Raw genomic sequence first — 23,561 nt, forward strand, 5'->3', positions numbered from 1 at the left:
TTTCAAGTTAAAGCGAGGTTGGCAAAAAGATGTCTTTAAAAGTTTCAAGTAAGTTGATCATTTCCTAGTCTTAGAAAAAAGGAGCCAAATTTAATAAAACGCACACTGAAATTTTGAAATGGAACTAGTGAACGAGTCATTGTTGAGATGACCCAATTTCAAAACGAAAATGTTTCCTAGATCTATAATTTTTAACAAACTTATTTTTAACATATTATACACATTTTCATATGGCGCAAATATCAATTTAAAAAGCGTGGCACGATTAAGAAAAAAAAATTCACAGGAACCTGTGTAGGAAATTAAATTGTCTAATAAGTTAATAGGAGTGTCGAGTAAAAGCCGAATAACGAGCCGATATTGTTGATGCTGCCTATGAAGAAGTATTTTTTAGATAGAAAACGCGATAGCGCGAACAATGTATAGAGCGCTATAACAAGTTGATAGTTTATTCAACGTATCGATTCATTTTGTAAGTTACATTTTAAAAGTTGGCGGCGTTTTGTCGTTCCACCTTGTTTTATTTTTGACTTAGCAGTGTTAATACAAAGTTCGATTTGCCAATATTTTTTGAAAACATACTGGAGAATTTTTCTTGGTATGTATGTTCAAGCAGAGAAACATCAAGTGAGGTGTAGAAAAGATTGAATGAGTAAAACAATACGCAAAAAAATTTGTTTAATGTAAAAAAACAAAACGTTTAGTTTACTTCGTTTTGTTGTCCCAACTGGAGTCGTGCTAACGAGTGTCTATTCTCATTTATATAAAAATTTTAGATTTGGAGACGTATAATCCAGCTTTTTTTTGTGAGTAAACATGTGTTACTGTATGTTGTTCTATCAGCGTCAATGTCACCCATATTAAGTTTTCTGCTTGAGTTTCATTCTTTTCTGCGCCACTCAATCCAATAATCCAACATCTGGACTGCTAAGGATTTTCTGATAGAGCCTAACTCAAATGACAAGGGTGTGTCAATTTCAATTCATTAAAAAAAAATCATGCCAATAAGACATTTGGGACATGTGGCGGAAACCTTTTTGCTTTAGGGGTCGTCCGATTCACTAAACAGCATCTTTGTTACGAAGAATGTTCTGATTAAACCTATCTTGAATAAGGGGTTACAAAGAAAGTTTTTGTTAGCAAAATTGTTTTATCCTACGAAAAATACAATTTATTGCTAATTTGAAAACATATTTAATCTTTGTAAGTTGTTTAACGTGGCTTACCTACCGTTGATTGAAGCTTTTCAGAATCAATATGAACCGTCGGACTGTAACTCGGTTGAGTGTTGGCTGGTTGATAAAAGGCCCTTGTTTTTCTTTACGCCACACTAGATGCAACAAAACGTCAAAAAAATGGAAACACAGAGGGTATACATTATAGTCGATAATCTAGAAATGTTTTTGACTTAATTAAACTGATTTAATATTACAAATTAATCTAATGCATTTCAAGGTCGTCTTGGCCACCTATAAGGTGTTGATTCCTGATCGTTAATCGATTTGAACGCTTTTACAACTACAGAAAGTATTTGTGTTTCTAGTTAACGAGGATATCAGTATTGGTACAACAGGACTATAATCGAGGACATATTAACGAAAATCAATGAAGCCCGAACTGCAAAATATGTCTCATGAAAAAGTACAGTATTTAGCGCATGAAACCCTATACAGCATCCGCGCAATGATACAATAAATGATAAGGTGAGATCCAGTAGAACAGTTGGCTTTGGCAGACCCCAAAACAACATGCTCTAACCTCTCCCATTGCCTCTTGATATACTCTTAGTAATGGATTAAAATGTATCTTTGCGATTTCTTTTTATTCTTAATAAAAAATATCTTTTTCGTTGTTCTTAATGAAAACCTATAAAAAACGTTATACAAATGGATTCGTCACTCAAGAGTTGAAAGATGGAAGGGTTTCTTCAAAATGAGCCTTAGTCAGTATCTGGAGTTGGTCTAGCAACCAGCTGTAATCGACTAAAACTGATGAGTCGATTAAATCAATAGAAAAATTTCCGTTGAACTCAGTGTTATTTCTCCCCCCTTCTCTCCGTAAAAAAAATTAATACGCCTTATTTATGAGCTCTGAAAAGATAGCTTATCTCGTAATGGTTATTAGATCAGTTTTCACTAATCGATTCAAGTAACGTGTTTATTGCTCAGTAAATGTATTGTATACAAAAGACTATAAAAACAAAAAATTAAAGTTTTAATAATCCAGTGATTGCAATAAAAGTCATAAATTATTTTTAAAGGGTTTTAAAAGTTTTTTCTTTAAAAATATTTTTACGAAAACTGGAAACGACACTTATTAGGCCCTCGTTTATGTACAGTAATTATTTAAAGAGTTTCATTAAATCTGTTAGGATTAATAAAAAAATACAAAAAAACCATTTAAACAAAGATTACACGTAACATTCTATTTCCAAAAAAAATCTTGTTGGCATTTCACCATTTACAGCAACGGAAAACTTAGCCGTTGTTCAGCTAAGTCAACATTAAATTTGACGAAGGCGTAACCGTTACGTTATGAGGTATCTTTTCGAAGCTCATTACTCGACATATAGCCTACCCTCAAACGGGGAACACTGAATCAAATTTTTTAAAACTTGTTACCAGTCTGCGATTCCCAGTCAGTCTCCCATAACTAGTACTGAACGACTTTTCCTTTGGTTAAGGTCAGAGTTCAGATGGGATCTGGTGCTTTCAAAGGAATATGACTCACAACACGACAAAAGTATAACCCTAAAGTAGTCTATATAAAAAATTGAATTTTTCTACATTCAATAAATTGTCCCCAAAAGACTATAATCTTATTTTTATTTCGTCATGTACGACCAGGTTTATAAAAATAATTAAGAACCATAAGCGTGTTTTCTAAATAAACTTTTTTTCTTCCATCAATTACCGAAAAAAAAAAAGTGAAACAATGTTCTCATACAAAAATTATACGATTAAAAAAAATACAAAAAATTCTTAAACTAAAAAAATCAAAACGATATTTACTGCTTATTCTTGTGATCGACGTAGAATATGCAAAACGTTTTTACGTTCAGATTGAGAAAACTTGCTACTTGAAAATTGATAATAGCTTGGACGATAGAAATACTTAAATTTTTGCTTGCATTTAGTAGAACTGAATTCCATCTAGGTCCATTTTTAAATGGGCAATCACTTTTCTAACAAATACATTTTTTTTAAGAATTTTTATCCTTATAGAAACTCACCATTGGTTGCTGTGATGGTGATTGTACGTTGATAATTACTTTGTCTAAAACAATATTATCAATATTATGAAATTTTTTGTATTTTAACATAAATGAATTGATTTAAATGAATTTTGTGAATAAGTTGCATTCAAACACAAACATACCTTCTTAGTCGTTCACATCGTTTGGTTTCATTCGTTTTGTTTTTTTCACTAAAGGGATATTTTTATCATTTAAAAGTTTTCACAATCCAAAAGAAAATGAATTTCTTCAACATCATTCATGCGTAATTTTGTCTAAACACAGGCTTAGGTATACAAACTTTTTTTCTAATTATTCTACATTTAAGGGTTCTACATCGTAAAAAAAATTTTTTTTTTTGTTAACGGACGGAATTGATTTAAAAAGATTTTTGTATACAAATCGGTTATCTTAAAAAAGACTTACATGAAAAATAGTCCCTCCACACATTGGATTGAGAAAATGTATAAAATACAAAACAATTTTTATTAATTGACAATTTTCAGTATTTCAACAAAAATTTATTGTAAAGCTTTTCATTAAAAGAAAAATAAGTCCGAAACCATCTCACGTTCTCGTGAAATACTGTAATATCCAGGCAGAATGAATTTCTTAAGTAAAAAAGACTGCTTTTTTTTAATATTTTATATTTTAACAAAAATTGGCAGATTCGAAAACATCTTTTTAAGCAAACTTTATTTTGGAACAGGCTTCCTGAATGCTTTACTTTTTCCCAGATTTGCTTCACTTTGGACATTAGCAACTAGAACATTTTTTATTATTTGAACGTTATTACGTGTTAACAGTTGCTCATTTATTAAGAGTAACTTTACTCTAGATAACTTTAACTTTACTAGACTATTACTTAGTAGAACATTAGGCAATTTTTGTTGCTTAGCTTATACAGAATACCTTTAATAATAGCTGCTGGTTTGACCTCGTCTATATATTGAATGTTAAACAAACATTTTTTAATTGCGCCTATGTTTGCTTTCTCTAACCATCACGTTTATGTATAGTTATGCAATCACCATTGGAAGTCCTTAAAGATATGGGAATAAACTCTTCGTCTCCAATATTTAGATTTTTTAAAGCGCACCTGCAATACAGAAAAGCGTAGTAAAAAGAACAAAATTTAATAAAAAAGAAAATACAGTGCATTATTACAAAAACTTTAATATTTTAAATTAAATTAAACTGATTTCAAAACAATTATATATTTGTTATATTTTACAAATAATATGCGTTATTTTATTTAACAGTATTTCAGCCTATCAGCGTAAACGCCGAACTCGCTTTATCTTTATTGAAATAGTGACTAGTTTAGGTTCAAATGATATTCGGTAGCGATTGTTATCGTAGATAACAGGTTTATTCAATACAAAAGTCACATAGAAAAAGAAACGTATCCTTTTAAAAATTTATCAAGCGAAATATACCTATAATTTTTTTTTAAACTTAACAAGCAAAATACACCATTCATTTTATTAACTTAATAAGCAAATAACACCTTTAATTTTTTTAAAGCTTAACAAGCAAATTAAACCTTTAATTTTTTCTTTAAACTTAACAATCAAAATACACCTTTGATTTTTTTTTAATGATACACTGCATGCTTTCTAAGAATAGACATGTTCTGTTAAACTTTATAATGCAATTCAATAGTTTTACTCTGTGTCAATAAATTGTTGGTATATCTTATTTAAATGTGTTTAGCGGCAACAATTCCAGATATTCCATAATTTAAAAATAATTTTAGCTGCACATAGATTGTAGTGCTTTTGTTATGTTACCTTTATTCGGGGAGTCTGCTAAACTGGCATGTCCCGACTGTCCCTGGGACCAAGGTCAAAAAGTATGTGTGATGCAAAGCTGTTTAAACTTTCAGTTGAAACGAGAGTACAATTGTGTCATAATGTCAATTTCTTGATTTTAAAGAATTTGTAGAATAAAGTGCGATTTGAGCATGTTTTTAAAGTGATGAAAAAGTTACGCTTGGCTTCTGAGAAAAAAATTTCTTTAGGAGAATTTGTGAAGATAAACCGAACTTTCAGTTATCCCTGTCTGACATTTTTATGTAACACAGGACATTTAGAGAGTTCTCTTCTCTCTCGCCTTTTCTGTATGCTTTCTTATACCATAAAGCAATGTGGTGGCTATGTCCTATATAGTGCTTTAAAGTAAAGCATAAGACTTGAAGTATTGAAACTAATGTAGTCTTAATTGGTAGATGTATGTTAGGTTTCGCTTTAAGATCTGTGTTTTGCTTAGGTTAATAGCACTTTCTCGTATTCTAGATCGTCAAAATCTTTCCTCTGAAAGAGCTTTTTTATAAAGATTTATTTTGATGATAAACCACGAGAAGTTCATTTAAATTGTTTTTCAAAAAAAAATTGTTATAAAATATATTGTCTAAAAGCTCATATTGAATTTAATCTGTTTTGACGAACTTGTGTAGATTGGAAATAAGATGAAAAGGGTTTCGTTGTAGTTGTGAAATGTTTGTTTCTAGTCATATCGAGTAGATTTCTTCTAACTAGTAGAAAGGCATTTTTCTTGGAATTTAAAGGTCTAGTAGTCTGACTTTCATGCACTACTTGTGGCATAGGGGTGTGGAGGAAAGTGCTCTCTGTGTCGAGGTGCTTTGGATTTGTTCTTATTTTCCTTACACATGGAACAATTTTATTCGTGTCTGTGTCGTAACACTTCCAAATGTTTGATTGAAAATTGTTTTCTGTTTTGTTGGTAGCGGTTTGAGTTTGCGATATCTTTCTAGTGTTTTGTCCTTGCAAAGTCGTAATAGTTGAAGGACTTCTGTTGACCCCATTACTGATGCTACTCAGATAGTCTATTAAAGGAGTTTTGTGTGTTTTTGTTGATACATTAGCGAGCCTAGCCGTTGCGTTATGGGTAGATGGTGTATACCAGTTTGCGTTCACTTTTAGAGGCGTTAATGTTTTCATTACAACCCTTGGTCGGAAGTGAAAAAGTTTGCCTAGTTTCCTATCGTTGTCTTGAGCCTGTTCATTAATGTTCTCAACGTTTTTCGTGGACTCTGTTGAAATAGTGATTGGTTGTGTACGTTCTGTATTTTGTTTTAATTTAGATGGTACCCTTCTTTTAAGAACTAAAATTCTTTTATGTTGTGGGGGAGCGTTACTGTTAGGTACATAAAGTCTTTTGACCCCACTGCTATTTAGGTTTTGATGATGCGATTTCATGGATTTTGAAGTATTTTCATGTGGATTTTTTTCACTTAGTACCCTTGTCGAACGATTGCATTCTGATTGCATATTTTTTAATGTGCTTAAGTCGTAAGTTGCTGGTACCGATGCCACAGTACGAAGATTCTCCAAGCGTGTGTTTGCTAAAGCTATATGAAAACAAGTTGTAACAACAAATAAAACATTGACGAAAAATTGAATTAAAAACATTGCCACAAAGTTTAATATCGACTGATTGGTTTTGAAATGAATCGTACCGAATCCTTTGATTTTCATGCAGGTTGGACGCATGTGTGGCATACTTGGAACAAAAGATGAATTAATAGTGTCGTTTTTTACCACGTTTTTGAAAATCTTATGTTTGAATCATTTTTTTCGTATGCATGTTCTACTTTGAAATTACAATCTTAGATCTATTTAGTCAAGCACTTCAACTAGTCCCAAAACCTCTTTCAACAAAGTACATCAAGACACACAGCATCAAAATGTGACAACGTTTTTCAAATCTTATGGTAGTGGCAGAAGTGTTTTTAAAGATGTCGTTTTGAACTTTTTTCATCTTTTTTTTTGTATTGTTTACAAGCATGCAATGGCGACAATTCAATTCTCGTATATTTATTGGCATTATCTACTCTCCACTTTGTTAAAATATCGTAAACATTATCTCATACTCAATTGATGCAAAAAAGAAGCCTTGTGAACGTTTACTGAAATGGTGTATAACATATTGATTGGATATTAGGCGAAAAGCATTTTCATAAGAAAAAAAGTCATTGAATTAAAACGTAAAAGTATGTTAGTCTCTGATTACATGCTAATTTTTTTTCTGTGTCGTTAAAAAGATCATGCGTTCACAATATTTTATTTTTGAAAAACTATAAAATGCATCGGCGTTTCTCTATTGCACAAAATACACTTTACGAGAAAGCAATGTTTTTTTATACTTTTTTTTTGTTATTTTTAAGACTTTTTTTCGAGTGATGCATCGGTATCTAAAGGAATGCATGCAAAAGACACACAATTTCAAAAATCATTTTAGATTCACCATTTAATCGCTACTAGCGCATCCACGACAGCCGCAATGCGTACATTCAACAACCTGAAAAAGTTAAAGTGTTATTTTTGTGAACAACTACATCACGGTATATTACCTTTCCTTTTTCTAAATCCTTACTGGGAACACGACAAATACAAGTTGTACCAAAATTAGAATTGGAAGGCTGAATACATCTAAACAGAGTGATAATATTTTAAATATTTTTTTTTAATGATCAAACAACTTTACTTTAAACAACATAATTTCTCAAATCCTTGTTTACGCCATTTCCCAATTAAATTTCGATCCGCGTAACCCGCTTGGCAACAATAATCATACAATTCCTTGCTTATACTCTGTTTTATGAAATACATATCATAAATATACCTGTAACAAAAAAATATCGCATTTATTTGCTCCTTAAAAAGAACATATATTCACCTTGAGCGTTGATGGTGTATACGAAATATAGGCCATAATGATTCACACTTTCTTTTGCCTTCATGAGGCTCCAATTCTGCATCGCGCATTTTTTTTTTAAAATCTTCTACAGTTTCTTCAATTAAATCCCAGCCTTCAGGGATTTTTTTGTTTTTAAAAGAGTGCGTTCGATACATAAAACGATGATAGTAAGTTCACTAACAAAAAAAAAAGTTGTTTGTTGTGATAATTTTTTGATTATCAAGCGCAACACAAACTAGTTGTAGTTGGTTTTAAAGGCACAGTTTTTTTTTTGCGTCCAAATATTTAAAAAAAATAGAATACCTCTTTATTATTTTTAAAAAAAACTCACGTTAACTAAATCGCAGGCCTATAATGTACATTTTTTATAAAAATTATTTTCATACTCTTTGATATAAAACCATGAAAGAAATTTTCTTTTTTTTAACGATAAGAAAAAAACTGGATAAAGCAAACGTGTTTTTTTTAATTACTATTAATTAAATAAAAACATTGGTTTGGTACACTTTTTTTTTAATGTAAATAAGAAAATATTTTAAACAATTCAAATAAATCATTTTTAAAAAGGAGTTTTCCTTTTTTTTTCTTTAAAATTAGTAAAGCCAAAATTATAGTCAACTATGTACATAGACAAATAAACAAAAAAAAGTTTTATTACACAAAAAAAAAAACTCATCCTCTTCTTAGGTAGCTGTAGTATAAGCATAAGAATCCCTTGGTTGAGATTCCATTTCCTTATTCAAGAGCTGATTATCATCAATATCTTCGGTTGGAATATCAGCATTAATATCACGATCATGAAACACTGGAGAATAATAATGCAGTAAAGGCTCAAAACTAAAGGCCCAAAACACCGCTGTAGCAAGAGCTGCTATATGAATAAGAGAAAAAAAATTACCAAATCCCGTAAAGATCAGTAGAAATTCTAAAAAAAAAAAAGGTGAAAAAGAGTGCGAAAAAGAACACAAATGACATACCAAAAAAGGCTGCTAAGGAGAACAAGGATAGTAAAATCCAGGACCACTCTTCGTAGGTTCCCTCATCATGATATGCTTCCATATAAAAGAAGGCTAAAGCATACAAAGCTAAAGCAACCGAATGAAGTAACGTTCCAGAAAAAAATAAACACCAATCTGCATTGCTTTGAGTGTATTTCATCCACCATCGTTTTCCCAAGAATTGATAGGCATAAATGGATTGCATTAAACGTAAACCAACAACGAATGTATCTAAAAGGGTTGCAGTGGATAGCATCTTAGAACCGGCTCGAAATCCACGCGTAAGTCTAATACATGAAATGAATGAAACCTTAGACGAGAGTGCATTACATAAAAAAATACTACCAGTCAACAAGCTTACTTGCTATTATCAGCAACATAGATTTGAAAACTAGATATACACATACATCCAAGCAGAAAAAAAAATTGTAATACAATAAGTATAGCAGAATAACCTTGACTTGTTCGTAATTTTTCAGGAGTATTAAATAAATCAAATGTAAAAACTCCAGTACCACCATGACCATAATATAAAGCAAATCCAAAAATTAAAACTAGAAGCTGTATAAGAAGACCAAGTCGTAATAAAGGGGAAGTGAGACAGGATAAAAGATCACTCCATGCTTCACCACGTGTTGAATTATCTTCTTCCAGGACAACAGGATCATGTGTATAATGAGGATATTGTGGCGAACCATCCATTGGTATATTTTTTTGTTTTAACCTTTCATGAACTTCTTGTGCATACATATCCGCTAAGTTGAATTGGTTTTCATTGACATATGCCATTCTAAAAAAGAAAAAAAAATAAAAGATCGAAACGAATTAATATTGTTTAGTAGAATGGATTATTAAAAAACATATCAGTGCAACAGAGAAAAAGTAGGTATTATTTCTTTAAATTTTTTTTACATTCAATCCGTTGTTTAAAAAAAAAAAAAAGAAAAAGAGAGAAAGAGAGAAACAGAGAGAGTGAAAGAAAAAAAGATAATTTTAATTACTAAAGTTAAAGCCCAAAAAAAAAATATTAGGATACACGAAGTACCGACCCAATATGTAGTAATAAAATTTAAACTGGAATACTTTTTAATACCCGTGACTTTTACAGCACGCTAACACAATTAAAAAAATGTCTTCTAAAAAAAAATGAGTCTCAATGCTCTTGAAATGGGTTTTAAAAAAAAAGAGTTAGACTTGTGATGTATGTATGTGGGTTGTCAAATATTTTTTTTTGTGGAGTAACGTCGCTTAAAAAGTTTATTACAAGACCCAGATGCATGTTCGTTATGAATAGAGTGGCTCGGCACTATTAAAAAGAACTCTAGGTTTTTTTAATTATGACCACATACTCCAACTCGTATCACATAATTAAATTGTGAATAATGCAACGCAACGTGTTTTTTTTTTTCTTCACTATTTCAAAACACGTATGAAATTATTAACATTTCCTTCTCATAACAAATACGCAACGACATATATAAAAACGTTACCGTAAAAATTTTGATGTTTTTTTTTGGATTTGACTAGGACTGTAAATTCTATTCATAGTCAAGTTGGTAACGAAAACTGTATACCGTTAGTAATACATTATTAAAAAGTCCATCCACGATGTTCTTTTGAACCTTTTTTTTGTGAAATTGTTTGAATGTGCTTTAATTTTCAAACAGTGATACAAATGACAATAATGAAATGTAAAATTGAAAAAAGTAACAAATGGATTGTTGTTTTTTTTAGTGGGTTAGGCATTAGTGTGTTTCGTAAGCCAAGACAGTGTGGGACGATCCTATATCTGCTTGCCTTATACGGTTTTTGAAAAAAAAATAGCAGCATTCTAGTAAGAATTAAACAAGTGTACTAAGTAATGTAAGTCTTTATTTAAAATTCTGAAAACAGTTATGTGTACGTTGGATGCTTGTCTTTCACAAAAAAAAAGATTTTTAGATCATGTAGAACATTGTTTATTCCATTGTTCTTACAATAGTTGCACACTAAATAATATGTATTATTTACCTCCACATGAGAATCCTGAGATACTACACAAACTTGGACAAATATTCCAGCCGGAAGAAAACTCTGAGTCTGGGACACACGTCGAACGCTCGAACCATACTCGAGAAACGGACCACACACATCAAGAAAACGAATTTCATTTTATACGACAGTATGCAAAATATCAAGAAACTATACCGATTTCAACTTTATATAAAGTACGTTTAAACCACACAAGTTATGTTGTTTGTCTCCAAACACACATATTCCTTATATATAGAAAAAAGCTTCTTTTGTAAAAAAAAAAAACCAAACACAGTGACACTCATTTTTTTATTAAAAGAATATTCTGCTTCATTGGTGTTTATTAACACATACCCAAATATCTGTACATTTTAGGTTATACTTCATATTGTTTATGAATTGATTCAAATTGATCAACCAACAACATTGATTCTTCAAAAACATGAAAGGAAATTAACGTATGACATTTTACAAAAAGGAATCGGTTTATGTCGTTTTTATTTAAACACTTCTTGGTCTTACTTGATGGGTTATTCAAGGCGGTATTTTTTAGTTCATCTTTTACAACAGTTAAATTCTTCTGATATGCATCAACATACGACTGTTGAATTCAAGTAATTACTTTTTTTTCAAATCCTTTTTCAAACGTTGAATTCAATGCATTGATCATTCAGTACAACTGACGAAAATTTTGGCATTGGTGATCAATTTTATTATCTATCCGACCTGGTACAAAATTGGGTATTGAAACAAACAAATAATATTCCACAGAGTCCTCATTCCTGTAAGTCTTTTTTTCTTTCACACCCATTATTGACTTCCACCACCTTAAAAAAATAACGTAAACAAATAAAATTTTATTCTTATTCTTACTTTTTTTTTTGTTGTTTTTCTTCAAAAAGAGGATTATTTTTATTTTTTTGACATGCTTTTTATAGGTGAACAAACCGCACTATACAGAAATCAATCAAATAACTTACTAATTGATTCTTCTGTTTCCAAACCAAATGACAAACACGTAGAGAAAAATGGAAGTGATACTATTACTGAATCTTTTTCAAAAAAAAAACCTACATTCTCATTTCAAGTCACAGTAGAGGATATTCAAAGTGTGTTACATGACTTATTTCCTAATCGTTCTACGGAAGACAACAAAGTAATACCCTAATTTCGACTTTATAAAAAAGAAAAAAACTGTAGCTTACTTTTTTTTTTTATAAAGAAGATTTTAACTAAAAGTTCTAGCCAGCATGATGAACATCAGTAGGTTACAATCATGGTAACAGTTGTGTAATGGCTTTATATGAAAAAGCCAGGTATCAACTGCTATTTTAAAAGAGAATTTTCCAATCCAAGGAGATCCAAAGAAAACTTTTACGGGAAATGAAGGCATTGAAGGAGAAACGGAGCAATTTTTATATGAATCAGTACAGGTACTCTAAATAATAAAAAGAGTCCAAAGCCTGCTTCAATTCTTATGTATTATTGATTAATTGTACGAGTTGTTTGAATTTTGTAGGCAATGATATCTATCGCACAACGTTATGGTACATTGTTAAATAAGGATAACAAGGTCAATATTCATGTCACCAATTCATTTAAGTAACAAAAACTCAGTCTGTATTTTTTCTTAAATTTCTTTAGGTCCTTGACGCTGCTGCAATCTCCACTCAGTCTTACATTTTGAAAACCTATGATGCTGTAAACAATTTAAAAATTTTTACATGGTACTAAAATTCTAAATATTACTCTTTTCACTCATTTCTATTTAATGTCTGTAGGGGAAATCAACTAAATTTTATGACAGAAATCTTTTTGTTTTTAGCTTCCCTTGTAGTTTTTTGTGTGATTTTTCCCTTCATTTTTTCAACAATTGCATTGGCGTAACACATAAACTCTTGTATTTTACTGCACTTTGTGTTGAAGCGAAAAACTAGTGTTTCTAATGGTATAATAACTTCTTGTTCAAGTGATCAATTTCTTTTAGCTCAAAACATAATGTCAGAAATGATCTTTTTAATTCATGTAACTGTTAAAAATGAAAAAATCAATAACATTTCATCTAATGATTTTTTTTTAATAAATGTGGGAGTTTTATTGCCTAAAGGCTACATTGGATTTCAAATACAATATTTCTGTTGTACCAGTTTTCATAATAAGCCAGGGTGCTGTCATTAACACAAGTTTTTTGCTTCAACTGTAACAAAGTGGTAATGATAAAATCGGAAGTGACACAAAACGACGATGTACCAGTTGTATGGGAAGATCAAGAAAAAATTAATGAATTTTCCTGTTTAGTTATAGAGGCAAGAGAAATTTCTGATCGAATCGTTCATTGCAAAGTATGCCATGTACTTGACTTTCTTTTTATATTAATAATTATCTTAAGGAAGAAGTACAACAATTGAAGGATGCTGACGAAGAGCTTCTTGTTTGTATAAATCCTGACATTTCACTGTAAGATGCATTGGATATCCCATATCATTTCTTACTATTTTTTTTATTAAATATTGTAGTTTGAAAATTGGAGAAACGTTTTACAAGGAAAAGGAGAGTACAATTCAAAAATCGATTCAACGATTAATACAAGAGAAAGAGCAAGAAATACGGGAACATGAAACTAAAAAAGCTCATGTAGAAGAACAAATGAAACAGCTTAAGGCTTCGCTTTATGCTAAATTTGGAAGTAAAAGAATTAATTTGGATACACAATAACTTTTCTAGACGCCGAAAAGAATTTATCAAGCATTTTTTATCATGTGGAAAATTAAGCAGCTTAAATTTTTTTACTTGAAGAATATTTGTAGAGAAGACAATAAAACTAAAAAGAACTTGTTAAAGATTTTTTTTTTCGTTGAGAAAGAAAACATTTGTTCACTGCCTTGTATGAACAAGTGTGATAATTTTAGGAATTTAATTTTTTTTTTGGGTTTCTTGATTAAAACGCAGTAATAAAAGAGAACACAGAACTATTCGTCAGGTAGTCCAGTCATTTAAAAGGTGAATTTTTTTTTTTTTTTTCAAAACGTTATACGTTAAATAAAAACATTCAAGCCAATTGTTTGAACTAATGATATCCGATGCTTATGGTAAACCTGTTTATGTTTTCGTTACGGTCGTTTGGATTTTCATTGAGTGACTTATGTAGATGGCACGAATCAACTAACTTGTAATGCACGTATCCTAGAACTTAGTGAATCATCACTACGCGTTGGACTCTCTGGAAATGCAGAACCTTGTAATGAGTTTTGTATGGTAACGAAATTTCTTTATTCAAATGCAATTAGCTTCTTCTATACATAACATAACTCTGTAATTAATTAAGGCTTCTGGAGTCGTCAATTCGTCTATAGTATTATCACCTTCTTCAAAAACCTACTTATTTCCTCTGGATCCCAAGGAAGTGATGTATGACACTGATGTTATCAAGCCTTATGTTTATGATAGTTCTACTCAAACCTACAAAGGTGCTTTTCATGAAAAAAAACCAAAGTCTTACTATATTGTAATAAATTATTGCCCAGTGGAAGACGAGGATGCTTTGAAAAATGCAATTGTCCACTCAATGAAACCTAGAGGTATTTTAATGTGGTCTTATAGCATCTGATACTCCTCTTCTTAATCACCTTTTTTAGCCGTGAGTCCTTCCTCTGCATCGACTTTGTCAACATTACCCCTTTTGCTTCCTGAATCTGCAAAGACTGATCGGTAATTTGCAAAAAAAATTGAAAATAGGTTAAAGTAAACATTAGAGATTTCGAGTAACACATTGATTTTCTACCTATGCTAAAACGTACCTTTGTAGTAACGTAAACATTTCTTTTTCTTCATTGACATGTCTTTTCTCTTAAATAAAAATATTTTTTTCTGTAATTAAAGTAACAAAACAAAGTAAAAAATTTAATGGAATAAATGGTTTTTATAGAATACTTGCTTGAATACTAACGACGTGCTTCTTTGTTTGTCTGGTATTGGCAGAAATTTTTTTTCTTTTTTTATGTTTTTGTTTATTCTTTCAAAGTCGGGTTCGGCTGTAATTAACAAAGATACAAACAATGGTTTTCTTATCTACTAGTTCTTTATTCTGTTCTATTATTTTGCCGTAAAACTCTCTGATAATATTTTATTAAATTTTACGAAAGTCGAATGGAAAAGTACGATTACAGTAACAGTGTTTAGCTCATGAAAAATAATGTTCCATGCTTCTTCATGCATGTTATCAAAACCTCAAGTCATTCATTGGCTTTCTTTTTAACCTGTTATACTTTTTATGCTAGGATGAGAAATTAATAAAATATTTTGTCAGACAAGAAATGGCGTGAATTATGATTGTTGTAGTGACTTTGCCAGCATACATTTTCTGCTTATGTTATTAGAAACTTACGTAACTGTTTAGCAAGTATACTCTTTTCATCGCTTGAAGTACATTTCGACTCATGAGAATCCTAATGAAATGCTGCTGGCATTGTGTTGTAAATCTTTAGTGTGAGGGTATCTTTTTCAGCAAGCAACCTGTTCTGGCCACTTATGGTTGTGGGCAAACATCCGCGCTTGTATGGGGTAAAATAAACGTTCATGGTTTAATGGGGTTGAGTCTTTAAACTAACTTTACTAGATTCGGGATATAGTCGTACAACATCATCGGTCGTTTTACAAGGGTACACCTTACAGTCCACAATTATTGAAACTCCTATTGGAGGATGTTTCTTTAATAAAGAAATTTTATCGTTATTTCAAGACAAACAAGTTGTTTACCCATTCTACGCTTACTCAAAAAAACCTACAATGAAGCCTTTCCGTGAAACTTTTGTTAGTTTTTTTTTGTGAACCGTATGTTTCTATATAATTGTTTTCTTTGATTTAGATTACACAATCCTATTGGGATTGGAGTTTAGAGTGTATGGTGGAAGACATAAAGCGTCAATTATCTTTCAATAGAAGTGAAAACGATTTCGTTAAATCAAAGTCAATAATTTGTCTTATCGTATTTTTGTAAATATTTTATCAATCAGAAACGGCATATCGTATCAGCTACCTGATAATACTTTCATTGATACGAGTAATAGTTTTCATTTTTAGTTGCTGCATGAAATAAGAACGTACTTAAACTATGTATACGGGTTATCAGGTCAACTATCTCACGTGCTTGATCCCTTAGTTTCTGGAAATCATCAAGAGACTTGTGAAAATTTATTGTCTGAAATGAGTTCAGATGGGAAACTAAATACGAAAGACTGGAGCTGTTCTTGTATGATGCTAGGTAATATATCTCCATTGTTTGTTAAAAATGTGTATCTCGTTTTGCTTTGTAACGTACTACTGGATGTATTACAGAATCATTAAATCGAGCTAACAAGGAAAAAACCTCAAAGTACGATAATTCTTTTTCCAACAACATATTGACTTTACGATAACCAGAGTGAAATCGCACTTGAATTCAATAGTTGTTACGGGAGGAAATACAATGTTTTCAGGCTTCTTTTCAAAGTTTCAAAAAGAAGTGCATACACAGCTTGAAAGCTATTCAGTATGTTTTTTTTATGTAGCGTCAACTTCACTTTGTTTTGTTAGAATTTGAAAATTCTTTATCCACCTCAAAAACATCTTCGACGTCATACAGTTTTCATAGGAAGTTCTATTCTGACATGTCTAGCAAGTTTTCAAGATTTTCTTGTGACTCGCAGTGAATATGAGGAGCACGGAGATACAATTTTTGACAAGAAATGTCCCTAATTTTTTTTATCTCAATTTAAAACAACGAAATTTTTTATGATTTTTTTTCATATATTAAATAAAAAATGCTAGAAATTCAGCGATAAAATAAAAGAATTGATGTCAGCAAACGAGATCTTTTATACCAAGTCCAATAGGAAAAAAAAACAATGTTCTAATCTCGTGTGTGTAAGGAAGCGTAAAAACTGTCCCATACTCATGTGTTAAACTTACGAAGGCACGCTTATATTATCAAACAAAAAAAAACGTTGGCACGAAAAAAATAAAAAATGGTGAACGCTCAAAGAAAACCATGGGTTGGAGGCAACTGGAAATGTAACGGAACTGAAAAAAGTAATGGGGCTCTCGTCAAGCTTTTAAATCAAGCTGAGTGGGATTCTCAACGTATAGGTAAAAGGTTTTTTATTTTTATTTTAAAAATACTTTAAGGAATGTTTTCCACTTCTGTAGATGTTGTTATATTTCCGTCTCCTATTCATATGCTTCAAATTCGTGACACGGTGTGTCATAAAATAAATGTTGGAAGTCAAAACATTTCACTAACGGGCTTTGGCGCATATACGGGTGAAATGAGGTAATTTATTTACAAGGAGTATCGAAAAATACTTTTTTTTTTATTTTTAGCTGTGAAATGGTGAAAGATGCTCAATTGAAATGGGCTTTGATTGGACATTCAGAAAGAAGACAATACTATGGCGAAAAAGACAGCGATGTGGCTATAAAATTAAACGCCTGCCACAAAAATGATTTATTTGCGGTTATATGCATAGGTGAAAATTTACAACAAAGAGAAAGTGGGGAGACTGAAGCTGTATTAGCGTCTCAACTGAACGTGATTCTTGGTATGTTATGCAGTCGACGTGTTGAAAACTATATAATTTTAATAAATGTTCAATAGATTGTAAGGATTGGTCCAAAATCGTTATAGCGTACGAACCTGTGTGGGCGATCGGAACTGGAGTCGTTGCTTCGGTAGAACAAGTTAAAGATACCCATGCTGTATGCGTTTAGAGAATGTATAGACGAAAGATTTTGAGTGCAATATTTTTTTTTCAGTTCATAAGAAGTTTTCTTCATGAAAAAAAAGGTAACACTATCTCGCAATCGGTTCGAATTGTTTATGGGGGATCTGTAAATGCGAAAAATTGCGAAGAATTATCGAAATTACAAGACGTGGATGGTTTTCTTGTTGGAGGCGCTTCTTTAAAACCGGAATTTGTACAAATTGTTAATTCTGTAATATAAAACAGTTGACTTTTTAAACTTTATTATTCAATTTTGTAAAATGTGTTTTTGTTCTTCTTCGCTCGAACCACCACCCTTATTCATGTTTGAATAAATGCTTTTTTACAAAACGAACTATTTAGCACTCTTTTTACCGGTGTGCACTGATAACATTCAAATGACGTACGAAACGGCGAAGTCGGTCCCAACGTAAAAGTACAAGAAATCGTTTTAAAAGTATAGTTTCATGTGTGCTGATTGTTGTTTGGTTGTATAGTATGTTTAAACCTTGTTGAAAAGAGCGATGTAAATAAATGGAAGGGTAAATGACATGATGCGAGATCATAAGAATATGCAGTCCTGCACGGAAAAACATCATTTTGTTTGTGTTCAAAGTCAGTCAACTAACCTATTAACCAAGTATACAGTTGTTCTGGATTCACGCAAGTGAATTGGAGAATATGCTGAGTAGGTGAAGGATGATTTTTTCCAAGTAAGGAAAATTTACGGAATTTCGAATTAAAGCTGCGACTCCGTGGTGGATCACCGTAAAGTACTAAAAGGAACGTTAAGGATGTCATTGGGTGAAAGCATGGTTGTGGTGAGCAATGACAAGTATAAGGGAATGATGCTACAAATATAGTGCAAAAAAAAAAAAGAAAATGTTGCGCATTAACATATTGTAAAAAAAAGTATTCCTACGAGAATGTTTACGTATGAGGGATGCTGCCTTGTTAGGCTTATAAATCCAACTATAAGATATCTTTTTCAATTTAGATAAAAATACATATTGTGGTTCGACACCTAGTAAAACAGTGTTTGATTTTATAAAATTTCTTTTAAACGTCACCTAGAAAAGATGGCTTAGATTGAATTTTTGTGGAAGTTGTTAATGTCGATTGGCTCCGTTGCAAGCATATAGAGGACTCTGATGGTATTCTATTTAAATCACATGAAGTTAAAGTCCCGGATGTTTTCTCCTTTGTTGTAAATGGAAAGAAAAAACGGGATAATCTTTGACTTGTTTTACGTCTCAAATTTGTTTCTTGTTGAGGAGGTAAATTATTTTTGACGGGTGTCGAACTTGTTTTAAAAGAACGCCAACACAAAGTCCCCTCACCTGGGTCCACCTGGTAGAAAGAAATTGAGTGTTTAATGCATTTTAATACATTCCATACCCAAATGTAGCGCCAACTAGGTTTCCCACTTTTACGATGGTATTTAACAAAATAATCTCCTTGACACATTTCATTTAAATAAAAATTTTCATAGGTCATAGTTGTTTGTTGTGTGCTTTGACAAGATGCAAAAAAATGTGGCGTTTTCGTTTCTCCTAAACCATTATAGACCTTTTCATTGCGACATTGTCGTCTTATCGCCTCTTGTTTTTTACCTTCCTTTGAATAGCCAATTGCTTCTGGTTGATTTTCTTCCTTCGTTATATCTTGTGCAGTAGGTAATGATTGGAAATCATGTGAATGACTGGTAAAAGATACATCAGTAACAAGTTGTTCATTCTTCACTAACTCAGTCGATAGTTTTTTGATGGACTCAGAAGATAAAGTATAAGGGAATGTCTCACATGTTGATAGAGATTTCGCACACACCATGACTGGTATATCAAACGTATTTTGATCTACATTTTCATTCACTAATATTTTCTTATCATTAGATCGCGGGAACAATAGATCTGATCCTGAATAAGTTCTGTTTTCATGGATTGAGTCACACACTACTTTACTAGTTTGATTCGTTGACACAGATGATGTGACGGTATCACAAGACCGATCACTCTCTAAATGTCTTTGAACAAGATGCGTCACTTGTTGAATTAAAGGACGTATTTCTCTCCATGTCACAACGCATGTTGATTGAAACTTCTTGAAACAAACACGTAATAGTACACGCTGCATGCATTGAACTCCCCTTTCGATTTGAAATGCTTCAAAATTTGAAACACTTGTACACGATTCATGTGAACAAGGTAAGGATTTAATAGAGTGCTTTATCAAGCGACAAAACCCAATTAACTTTAATTTTTTTGGACTTAGAATCAAAATCATGAGATTTTTAAATAAAACAGACGCCATCAATCGTCGATTACCTATATGTCGAAGGCAGCATGAGCTCTTTTTCGTTACTTGAGAAGATAGATTTGTTTTATTGATTCGTTTTAGTTCCGAGTAAAAAATTCCAAAGTATTTTTTCAAAGTATGGCGGTACCATTTTGTACACAATTTAGAAAGTTCTAAAGCGAATCGAAAATAACTTCGACGAAGTTGATTTATTTGTTCCTTCATTTTTCTTGATGATTCCGTGAACCCTGGATCCCTTGTCACGTGATTTGATTTCTTTAACAGGTGACATTGATTTTTATCAAAATATTCAAATTTGATTGCATCCGGTTTATTCTGCCACTGTGTGTCCAAAGTTTTTGTATACAATTGTGATAAAGGCAATTGTTTTGTTGAAATTTTATGTCTGGTAACATTACACGACGGATTGATAGCATTGGACGTGTTACACGGAAAACGGTAAGAATCATTTTGTTTAGTATGAAGATCACTTGAACAAAAAATTAATGGTTGAGTTTTCTCAACATTATACTCTGCTGCATTAGAGTTCCCATAAAAAGACTTCTCCGCAACCTTTGCAGACATTGTTTGGACTCTTTTCTCATAAGAACGATTAAACGATGTACCGTAGAGTGACGCTAATAAAGTAGGTTCTTCATTTGTTAATGTCGTACTTTGTAAACGTTTTGGAGAAAAGGGTAAACCTGCTGAAACCCGATCCACCCTCATCGATTCGGATTTTTTAATAACAAGTCTAAACTATAAATGAACTGATATTAAAGCATCGTATGTACTTGCACTTTCATTGTCGTGGCTTAAGTTTTACTAAACTTTAAATTCTTCTACATTGCATGCTATGAACAAAAATTAAATATGATTTTTCTTTTTTTGTCAACTAGACTAGATAAACAAAACTCGTCTCTTAAGCTAAAAAGTACAATCAGGCTTACAAAACAAAAACTTGATTGATCGAGTTATGTATGTGGTTCAACTCCCGCTTTAATGTTCAAAAACTAATTATTTTATTTTAATTTCTAACTTATTATTATATTATATACAAACTTTTTTTGTATGCGTTAACAAGATGATTTCAAAAAAGAGTATCAAAACAAAGACATGCACGAGGTCGAAGTATGCAGTTTTTTTTTGAGACTCAGAAAAACTTAACACACTTGTACATTTAAAGTGCACTTTACAGTTTTTTTGTTTCTACCTTGTACACATTAAAAAGAAAATAACAATATTAGTCAAACAAAGAATATGAAAATAATTTAAAATGAAACTTTTCGTATAAATATAGAGTTACAGACGTATGTCGATTTACGCTTACATCTGGACGTGTGTGTGCGTGTGTGTGTGTGCGCGCCCGCGCGAGTGTATTTGTATGTTAGTCCAAGTATCTCCCATCTTTTTTTTTCAAATGTGTTTATACGTCGAATGGAGCAACTTTCAACAGAAACGTTTGGTTTACAGTAGAAACCTTGGTGAGGCCGTATGCTTTTGTATGCTCCAATAAAAAAAAAATAGTGGTTGGGTCGCGTCCCTGCCCCAATAGCTGCATGCACCGAAATCAATTCCTGGTACGTCTGTTTTTTAAAAGCTACAAAAAAGCGTTAGTTTGTTTCATATCAAAAAGTGAACACGTAGTGTAGATTCACCGAGGTATAGTTTCTGTCAAAGCTTCCATGAGTACAGCAGACCCGGAAATTCTCGCTGCCCGTGCACGATTGCGTGAAAGGATAGGATTAGGAACGCGCGTAGGTGGTAAAAATAGCGCGAGACTACAACGGCGAGCCGTAGCTCATAAATCAGCCTATGCGGATGATAAAAAATTGCAAACCACTATTAAACGAATGGGTTTGTCTCAGTTGCCAGGTGTCGATGAAGTAGCAATGATACGAAAAGATGGAAAAGCTTTATGTTTCAATCAGCCAAAGGTTCATGTCGCTATCAACGCGAATACATTCATTGTTACAGGAGCAGGTGAAGAGAAAACCGTAGATCAGTTATTGTCTTCTGTTCCAGAGTTAACCACAGACATTCTTAAAAAATTTGCATCTGAATGGCAAAAAATGCAAGAAACAAACGCTGTCACCGATACTCTCAAGTTAAATTCTCCCAGTTCGATACCAGTTTCAAAAATATCTGATGTAGATGATTCTGATGAAATACCTGATTTAGTCACCAATTTCGAAGCGACAGCTTCAGTTGAAAAGTGTTCGTAATCTCTTTTTTTCTAAAACAACCCAATCACAATATTTTTAATTTTCACATACTTAAATAAAAAAAAAATTGGCTTGAAAAAAAAAAAAAAAGTGTTCCAAGTAAAAAAACACGACTCCATTCCATAAAAGATAGAAAGCATAATAGTTTGAATTTAAAATTTATAGTTTTGTGTAGAGATTCTATAAAAAACATTACAGTGTGTTTCTTGATTTCGTTCATGTTGATTTTAATATATTCACATAACGTCTTAATAGCGGTAAAACTCTATCTAGACACGATTTTCGCATATAAACAAGTGTTATTTAAAAACAGAAAAAAAACTTTAAAATCCTGTTCAACATAATTTTAGCCTTGTTTGAAATTATTTTTGACTATCATTAAATTAAATTACTTAATATTTTAATTATTTATTTTTCTTGGCACCCTCCGACCATTGCTTTATTTTTTATCCAATCGTTTCACAACTGTAGAAAAAAACATGTCCCGAATTTCATCTGGTGTGAAAATATTTTTGTTTTTTGTGTAAAACTGTGTTTATATGTGAAAATAATTGTCTGTGTACGTGAGGAGTGGTGCTAAAACATGTTAATATGTCCCTCAATAAGATAAAATCAAGTTAATTTTTTTTTCAGTACAGCTGAATCTCACCATATGTTTCTTTTGGAGTCTATAAACGTAATTTTTTTATGAAACAATTTTTTTTTAGTTATTTCTTCTTTCTTCTTAGCTTTTCGTGCCACTCATTAAGATTTGAAAGCGAGCATGAAAACTCTAACACTACAATTACGCTAACTTTTACTTTAGATTACCAAAATCATGGTATTGGTGCCAATAACTTCCTCCGAAGCAATACTACCCTTAAAAAGAATGAATCAGACCATTTTATCCAAAATGGCTCTGGCTTGAATTCAAATACGTTTCAATTAGGTGCAAATGCCATTGAAAAGTTAACGCTTGTTACGAAAACCGCTAAAAGAAATTCAAGTAACGTTGACCATGAAACAGAAAAGAAAAGTACTAAAAAGGAACCTAAGAAATCTCGAAGTGTAACTCGATCCCTTCAAAATGTTGTTTCAGAAAATGTTAAGAATGAAATTACTCCAGTGGCAAAAAGTCAGTTGAATGATACACAACTTAATGCAAATGAAAACAATTCCAATCAAAGTCAAACGAACCACACTTCACATCCACAACGCATTGAATTGTTGATTCCAGTGAAGGATCAAAAATATGTTAAGGAATATGACGACAAAAATGAAATAGATCAAGTTCTTCGTTCTTTTTCACCTTTTAAAATTATTCAAACAAATTTATCTCTTCTTGATTATTCGAAAT

The 23,561-nt window shown here is 31.7% G+C and overlaps 7 protein-coding genes and 3 long non-coding RNA genes across 25 annotated transcripts; 5 read left to right on the forward strand and 5 right to left on the reverse strand.

Annotated features, from left to right (window-relative positions):
* The first annotated feature begins 272 nt into the window (after nucleotides 1–272).
* LOC128883246 (uncharacterized) lies at nucleotides 273–1,597 on the forward strand. The gene is made up of 4 exons (XR_008458797.1): nucleotides 273–472; nucleotides 539–1,203; nucleotides 1,251–1,370; nucleotides 1,456–1,597. It is a non-coding gene; the product is annotated as an uncharacterized LOC128883246 (long non-coding RNA).
* Nucleotides 1,043–3,662, reverse strand: LOC128883247 (uncharacterized). 2 transcript variants are annotated; one of them, XR_008458799.1, is made up of 4 exons: nucleotides 3,379–3,662; nucleotides 3,233–3,276; nucleotides 1,231–3,184; nucleotides 1,043–1,155 (listed from the first exon to the last, which is right to left on the reverse strand). It is a non-coding gene; the product is annotated as an uncharacterized LOC128883247 (long non-coding RNA). The 2 variants fall into 2 exon arrangements; XR_008458798.1 differs by having other exon boundaries at nucleotides 1,071–1,155; nucleotides 1,227–3,184.
* Nucleotides 3,663–5,526: 1,864 nt separating this feature from the next.
* Nucleotides 5,527–8,355, reverse strand: LOC128883546 (protein BUD31 homolog). Its single transcript, XM_054136039.1, has 4 exons — nucleotides 7,937–8,355; nucleotides 7,745–7,882; nucleotides 7,611–7,689; nucleotides 5,527–7,558 (listed from the first exon to the last, which is right to left on the reverse strand). The coding sequence occupies exons 1-4, from the start codon at nucleotides 8,110–8,112 to the stop codon at nucleotides 7,508–7,510; spliced, it is 444 nt and encodes a 147-aa protein (XP_053992014.1). The 5' UTR covers nucleotides 8,113–8,355; the 3' UTR covers nucleotides 5,527–7,507.
* Nucleotides 8,356–8,471: 116 nt separating this feature from the next.
* On the reverse strand, nucleotides 8,472–10,145 carry LOC128883378 (uncharacterized). Its single transcript, XM_054135660.1, has 4 exons — nucleotides 10,005–10,145; nucleotides 9,317–9,745; nucleotides 8,935–9,242; nucleotides 8,472–8,882 (listed from the first exon to the last, which is right to left on the reverse strand). Exons 2-4 carry the CDS (start codon nucleotides 9,742–9,744, stop codon nucleotides 8,641–8,643), a joined length of 978 nt encoding a protein of 325 aa, XP_053991635.1. The 5' UTR covers nucleotide 9,745; nucleotides 10,005–10,145; the 3' UTR covers nucleotides 8,472–8,640.
* Nucleotides 10,146–10,305: 160 nt separating this feature from the next.
* Nucleotides 10,306–13,912, forward strand: LOC128883375 (uncharacterized). Of its 4 annotated transcripts, none has more exons than XM_054135652.1 (12): nucleotides 10,306–10,511; nucleotides 10,690–11,162; nucleotides 11,344–11,582; nucleotides 11,643–11,752; nucleotides 11,907–12,124; nucleotides 12,191–12,231; nucleotides 12,281–12,401; nucleotides 12,488–12,541; nucleotides 12,613–12,695; nucleotides 12,750–13,310; nucleotides 13,358–13,425; nucleotides 13,485–13,912. In XM_054135652.1, exons 2-10 carry the CDS (start codon nucleotides 10,851–10,853, stop codon nucleotides 12,853–12,855), a joined length of 1,284 nt encoding a protein of 427 aa, XP_053991627.1. In that variant the 5' UTR covers nucleotides 10,306–10,511; nucleotides 10,690–10,850; the 3' UTR covers nucleotides 12,856–13,310; nucleotides 13,358–13,425; nucleotides 13,485–13,912. The 4 variants fall into 4 exon arrangements, with proteins under 4 accessions (XP_053991627.1, XP_053991630.1, XP_053991631.1 ...); XM_054135654.1 differs by lacking the exon at nucleotides 10,306–10,511 and having other exon boundaries at nucleotides 10,767–10,789; nucleotides 10,849–11,162; XM_054135655.1 differs by having other exon boundaries at nucleotides 10,306–11,162; nucleotides 12,194–12,231.
* On the reverse strand, nucleotides 12,927–15,522 carry LOC128883381 (uncharacterized). 8 transcript variants are annotated; one of them, XR_008458917.1, is made up of 7 exons: nucleotides 15,133–15,522; nucleotides 14,899–15,080; nucleotides 14,766–14,835; nucleotides 14,595–14,669; nucleotides 14,348–14,540; nucleotides 13,461–14,297; nucleotides 12,927–13,412 (listed from the first exon to the last, which is right to left on the reverse strand). It is a non-coding gene; the product is annotated as an uncharacterized LOC128883381 (long non-coding RNA). The 8 variants fall into 8 exon arrangements; XR_008458916.1 differs by having other exon boundaries at nucleotides 12,927–13,165; nucleotides 13,219–13,412; nucleotides 14,899–15,522; XR_008458921.1 differs by having other exon boundaries at nucleotides 13,461–14,417; nucleotides 14,468–14,540; nucleotides 14,899–15,522.
* Nucleotides 14,122–16,702, forward strand: LOC128883377 (actin-3-like). 2 transcript variants are annotated; one of them, XM_054135659.1, is made up of 13 exons: nucleotides 14,122–14,223; nucleotides 14,294–14,435; nucleotides 14,493–14,546; nucleotides 14,604–14,676; nucleotides 15,345–15,390; nucleotides 15,453–15,528; nucleotides 15,584–15,777; nucleotides 15,833–15,933; nucleotides 15,981–16,027; nucleotides 16,097–16,228; nucleotides 16,303–16,339; nucleotides 16,387–16,495; nucleotides 16,540–16,702. In XM_054135659.1, exons 1-13 carry the CDS (start codon nucleotides 14,221–14,223, stop codon nucleotides 16,699–16,701), a joined length of 1,176 nt encoding a protein of 391 aa, XP_053991634.1. In that variant the 5' UTR covers nucleotides 14,122–14,220; the 3' UTR covers nucleotide 16,702. The 2 variants fall into 2 exon arrangements, with proteins under 2 accessions (XP_053991634.1, XP_053991632.1); XM_054135657.1 differs by having other exon boundaries at nucleotides 14,294–14,546.
* Nucleotides 16,703–16,725: 23 nt separating this feature from the next.
* LOC128883379 (triosephosphate isomerase A-like) lies at nucleotides 16,726–18,269 on the forward strand. 2 transcript variants are annotated; one of them, XM_054135662.1, is made up of 6 exons: nucleotides 16,726–16,869; nucleotides 16,919–17,091; nucleotides 17,152–17,275; nucleotides 17,326–17,543; nucleotides 17,600–17,700; nucleotides 17,758–18,269. In XM_054135662.1, exons 2-6 carry the CDS (start codon nucleotides 16,971–16,973, stop codon nucleotides 17,944–17,946), a joined length of 753 nt encoding a protein of 250 aa, XP_053991637.1. In that variant the 5' UTR covers nucleotides 16,726–16,869; nucleotides 16,919–16,970; the 3' UTR covers nucleotides 17,947–18,269. The 2 variants fall into 2 exon arrangements, with proteins under 2 accessions (XP_053991637.1, XP_053991636.1); XM_054135661.1 differs by having other exon boundaries at nucleotides 16,762–17,091; nucleotides 17,758–18,267.
* On the reverse strand, nucleotides 18,077–21,123 carry LOC128883374 (uncharacterized). 2 transcript variants are annotated; one of them, XM_054135651.1, is made up of 6 exons: nucleotides 19,319–21,123; nucleotides 19,104–19,258; nucleotides 18,776–19,055; nucleotides 18,628–18,729; nucleotides 18,335–18,556; nucleotides 18,077–18,285 (listed from the first exon to the last, which is right to left on the reverse strand). In XM_054135651.1, exons 1-6 carry the CDS (start codon nucleotides 20,727–20,729, stop codon nucleotides 18,077–18,079), a joined length of 2,379 nt encoding a protein of 792 aa, XP_053991626.1. In that variant the 5' UTR covers nucleotides 20,730–21,123. The 2 variants fall into 2 exon arrangements, with proteins under 2 accessions (XP_053991626.1, XP_053991625.1); XM_054135650.1 differs by having other exon boundaries at nucleotides 19,104–21,123.
* A 288-nt stretch (nucleotides 21,124–21,411) lies between these two features.
* LOC128883380 (transcription factor BTF3 homolog 4-like) lies at nucleotides 21,412–22,315 on the forward strand. 2 transcript variants are annotated; one of them, XM_054135663.1, is made up of 2 exons: nucleotides 21,412–21,580; nucleotides 21,653–22,315. In XM_054135663.1, exons 1-2 carry the CDS (start codon nucleotides 21,560–21,562, stop codon nucleotides 22,223–22,225), a joined length of 594 nt encoding a protein of 197 aa, XP_053991638.1. In that variant the 5' UTR covers nucleotides 21,412–21,559; the 3' UTR covers nucleotides 22,226–22,315. The 2 variants fall into 2 exon arrangements, with proteins under 2 accessions (XP_053991638.1, XP_053991639.1); XM_054135664.1 differs by having other exon boundaries at nucleotides 21,439–21,580; nucleotides 21,648–22,315.
* The last annotated feature ends 1,246 nt before the right edge of the window (nucleotides 22,316–23,561 follow it).

This window comes from Hylaeus volcanicus, unplaced genomic scaffold, assembly GCF_026283585.1.
Source record: "Hylaeus volcanicus isolate JK05 unplaced genomic scaffold, UHH_iyHylVolc1.0_haploid 12221, whole genome shotgun sequence".
Classification (NCBI taxonomy): Eukaryota; Metazoa; Arthropoda; class Insecta; order Hymenoptera; family Colletidae; genus Hylaeus; species Hylaeus volcanicus.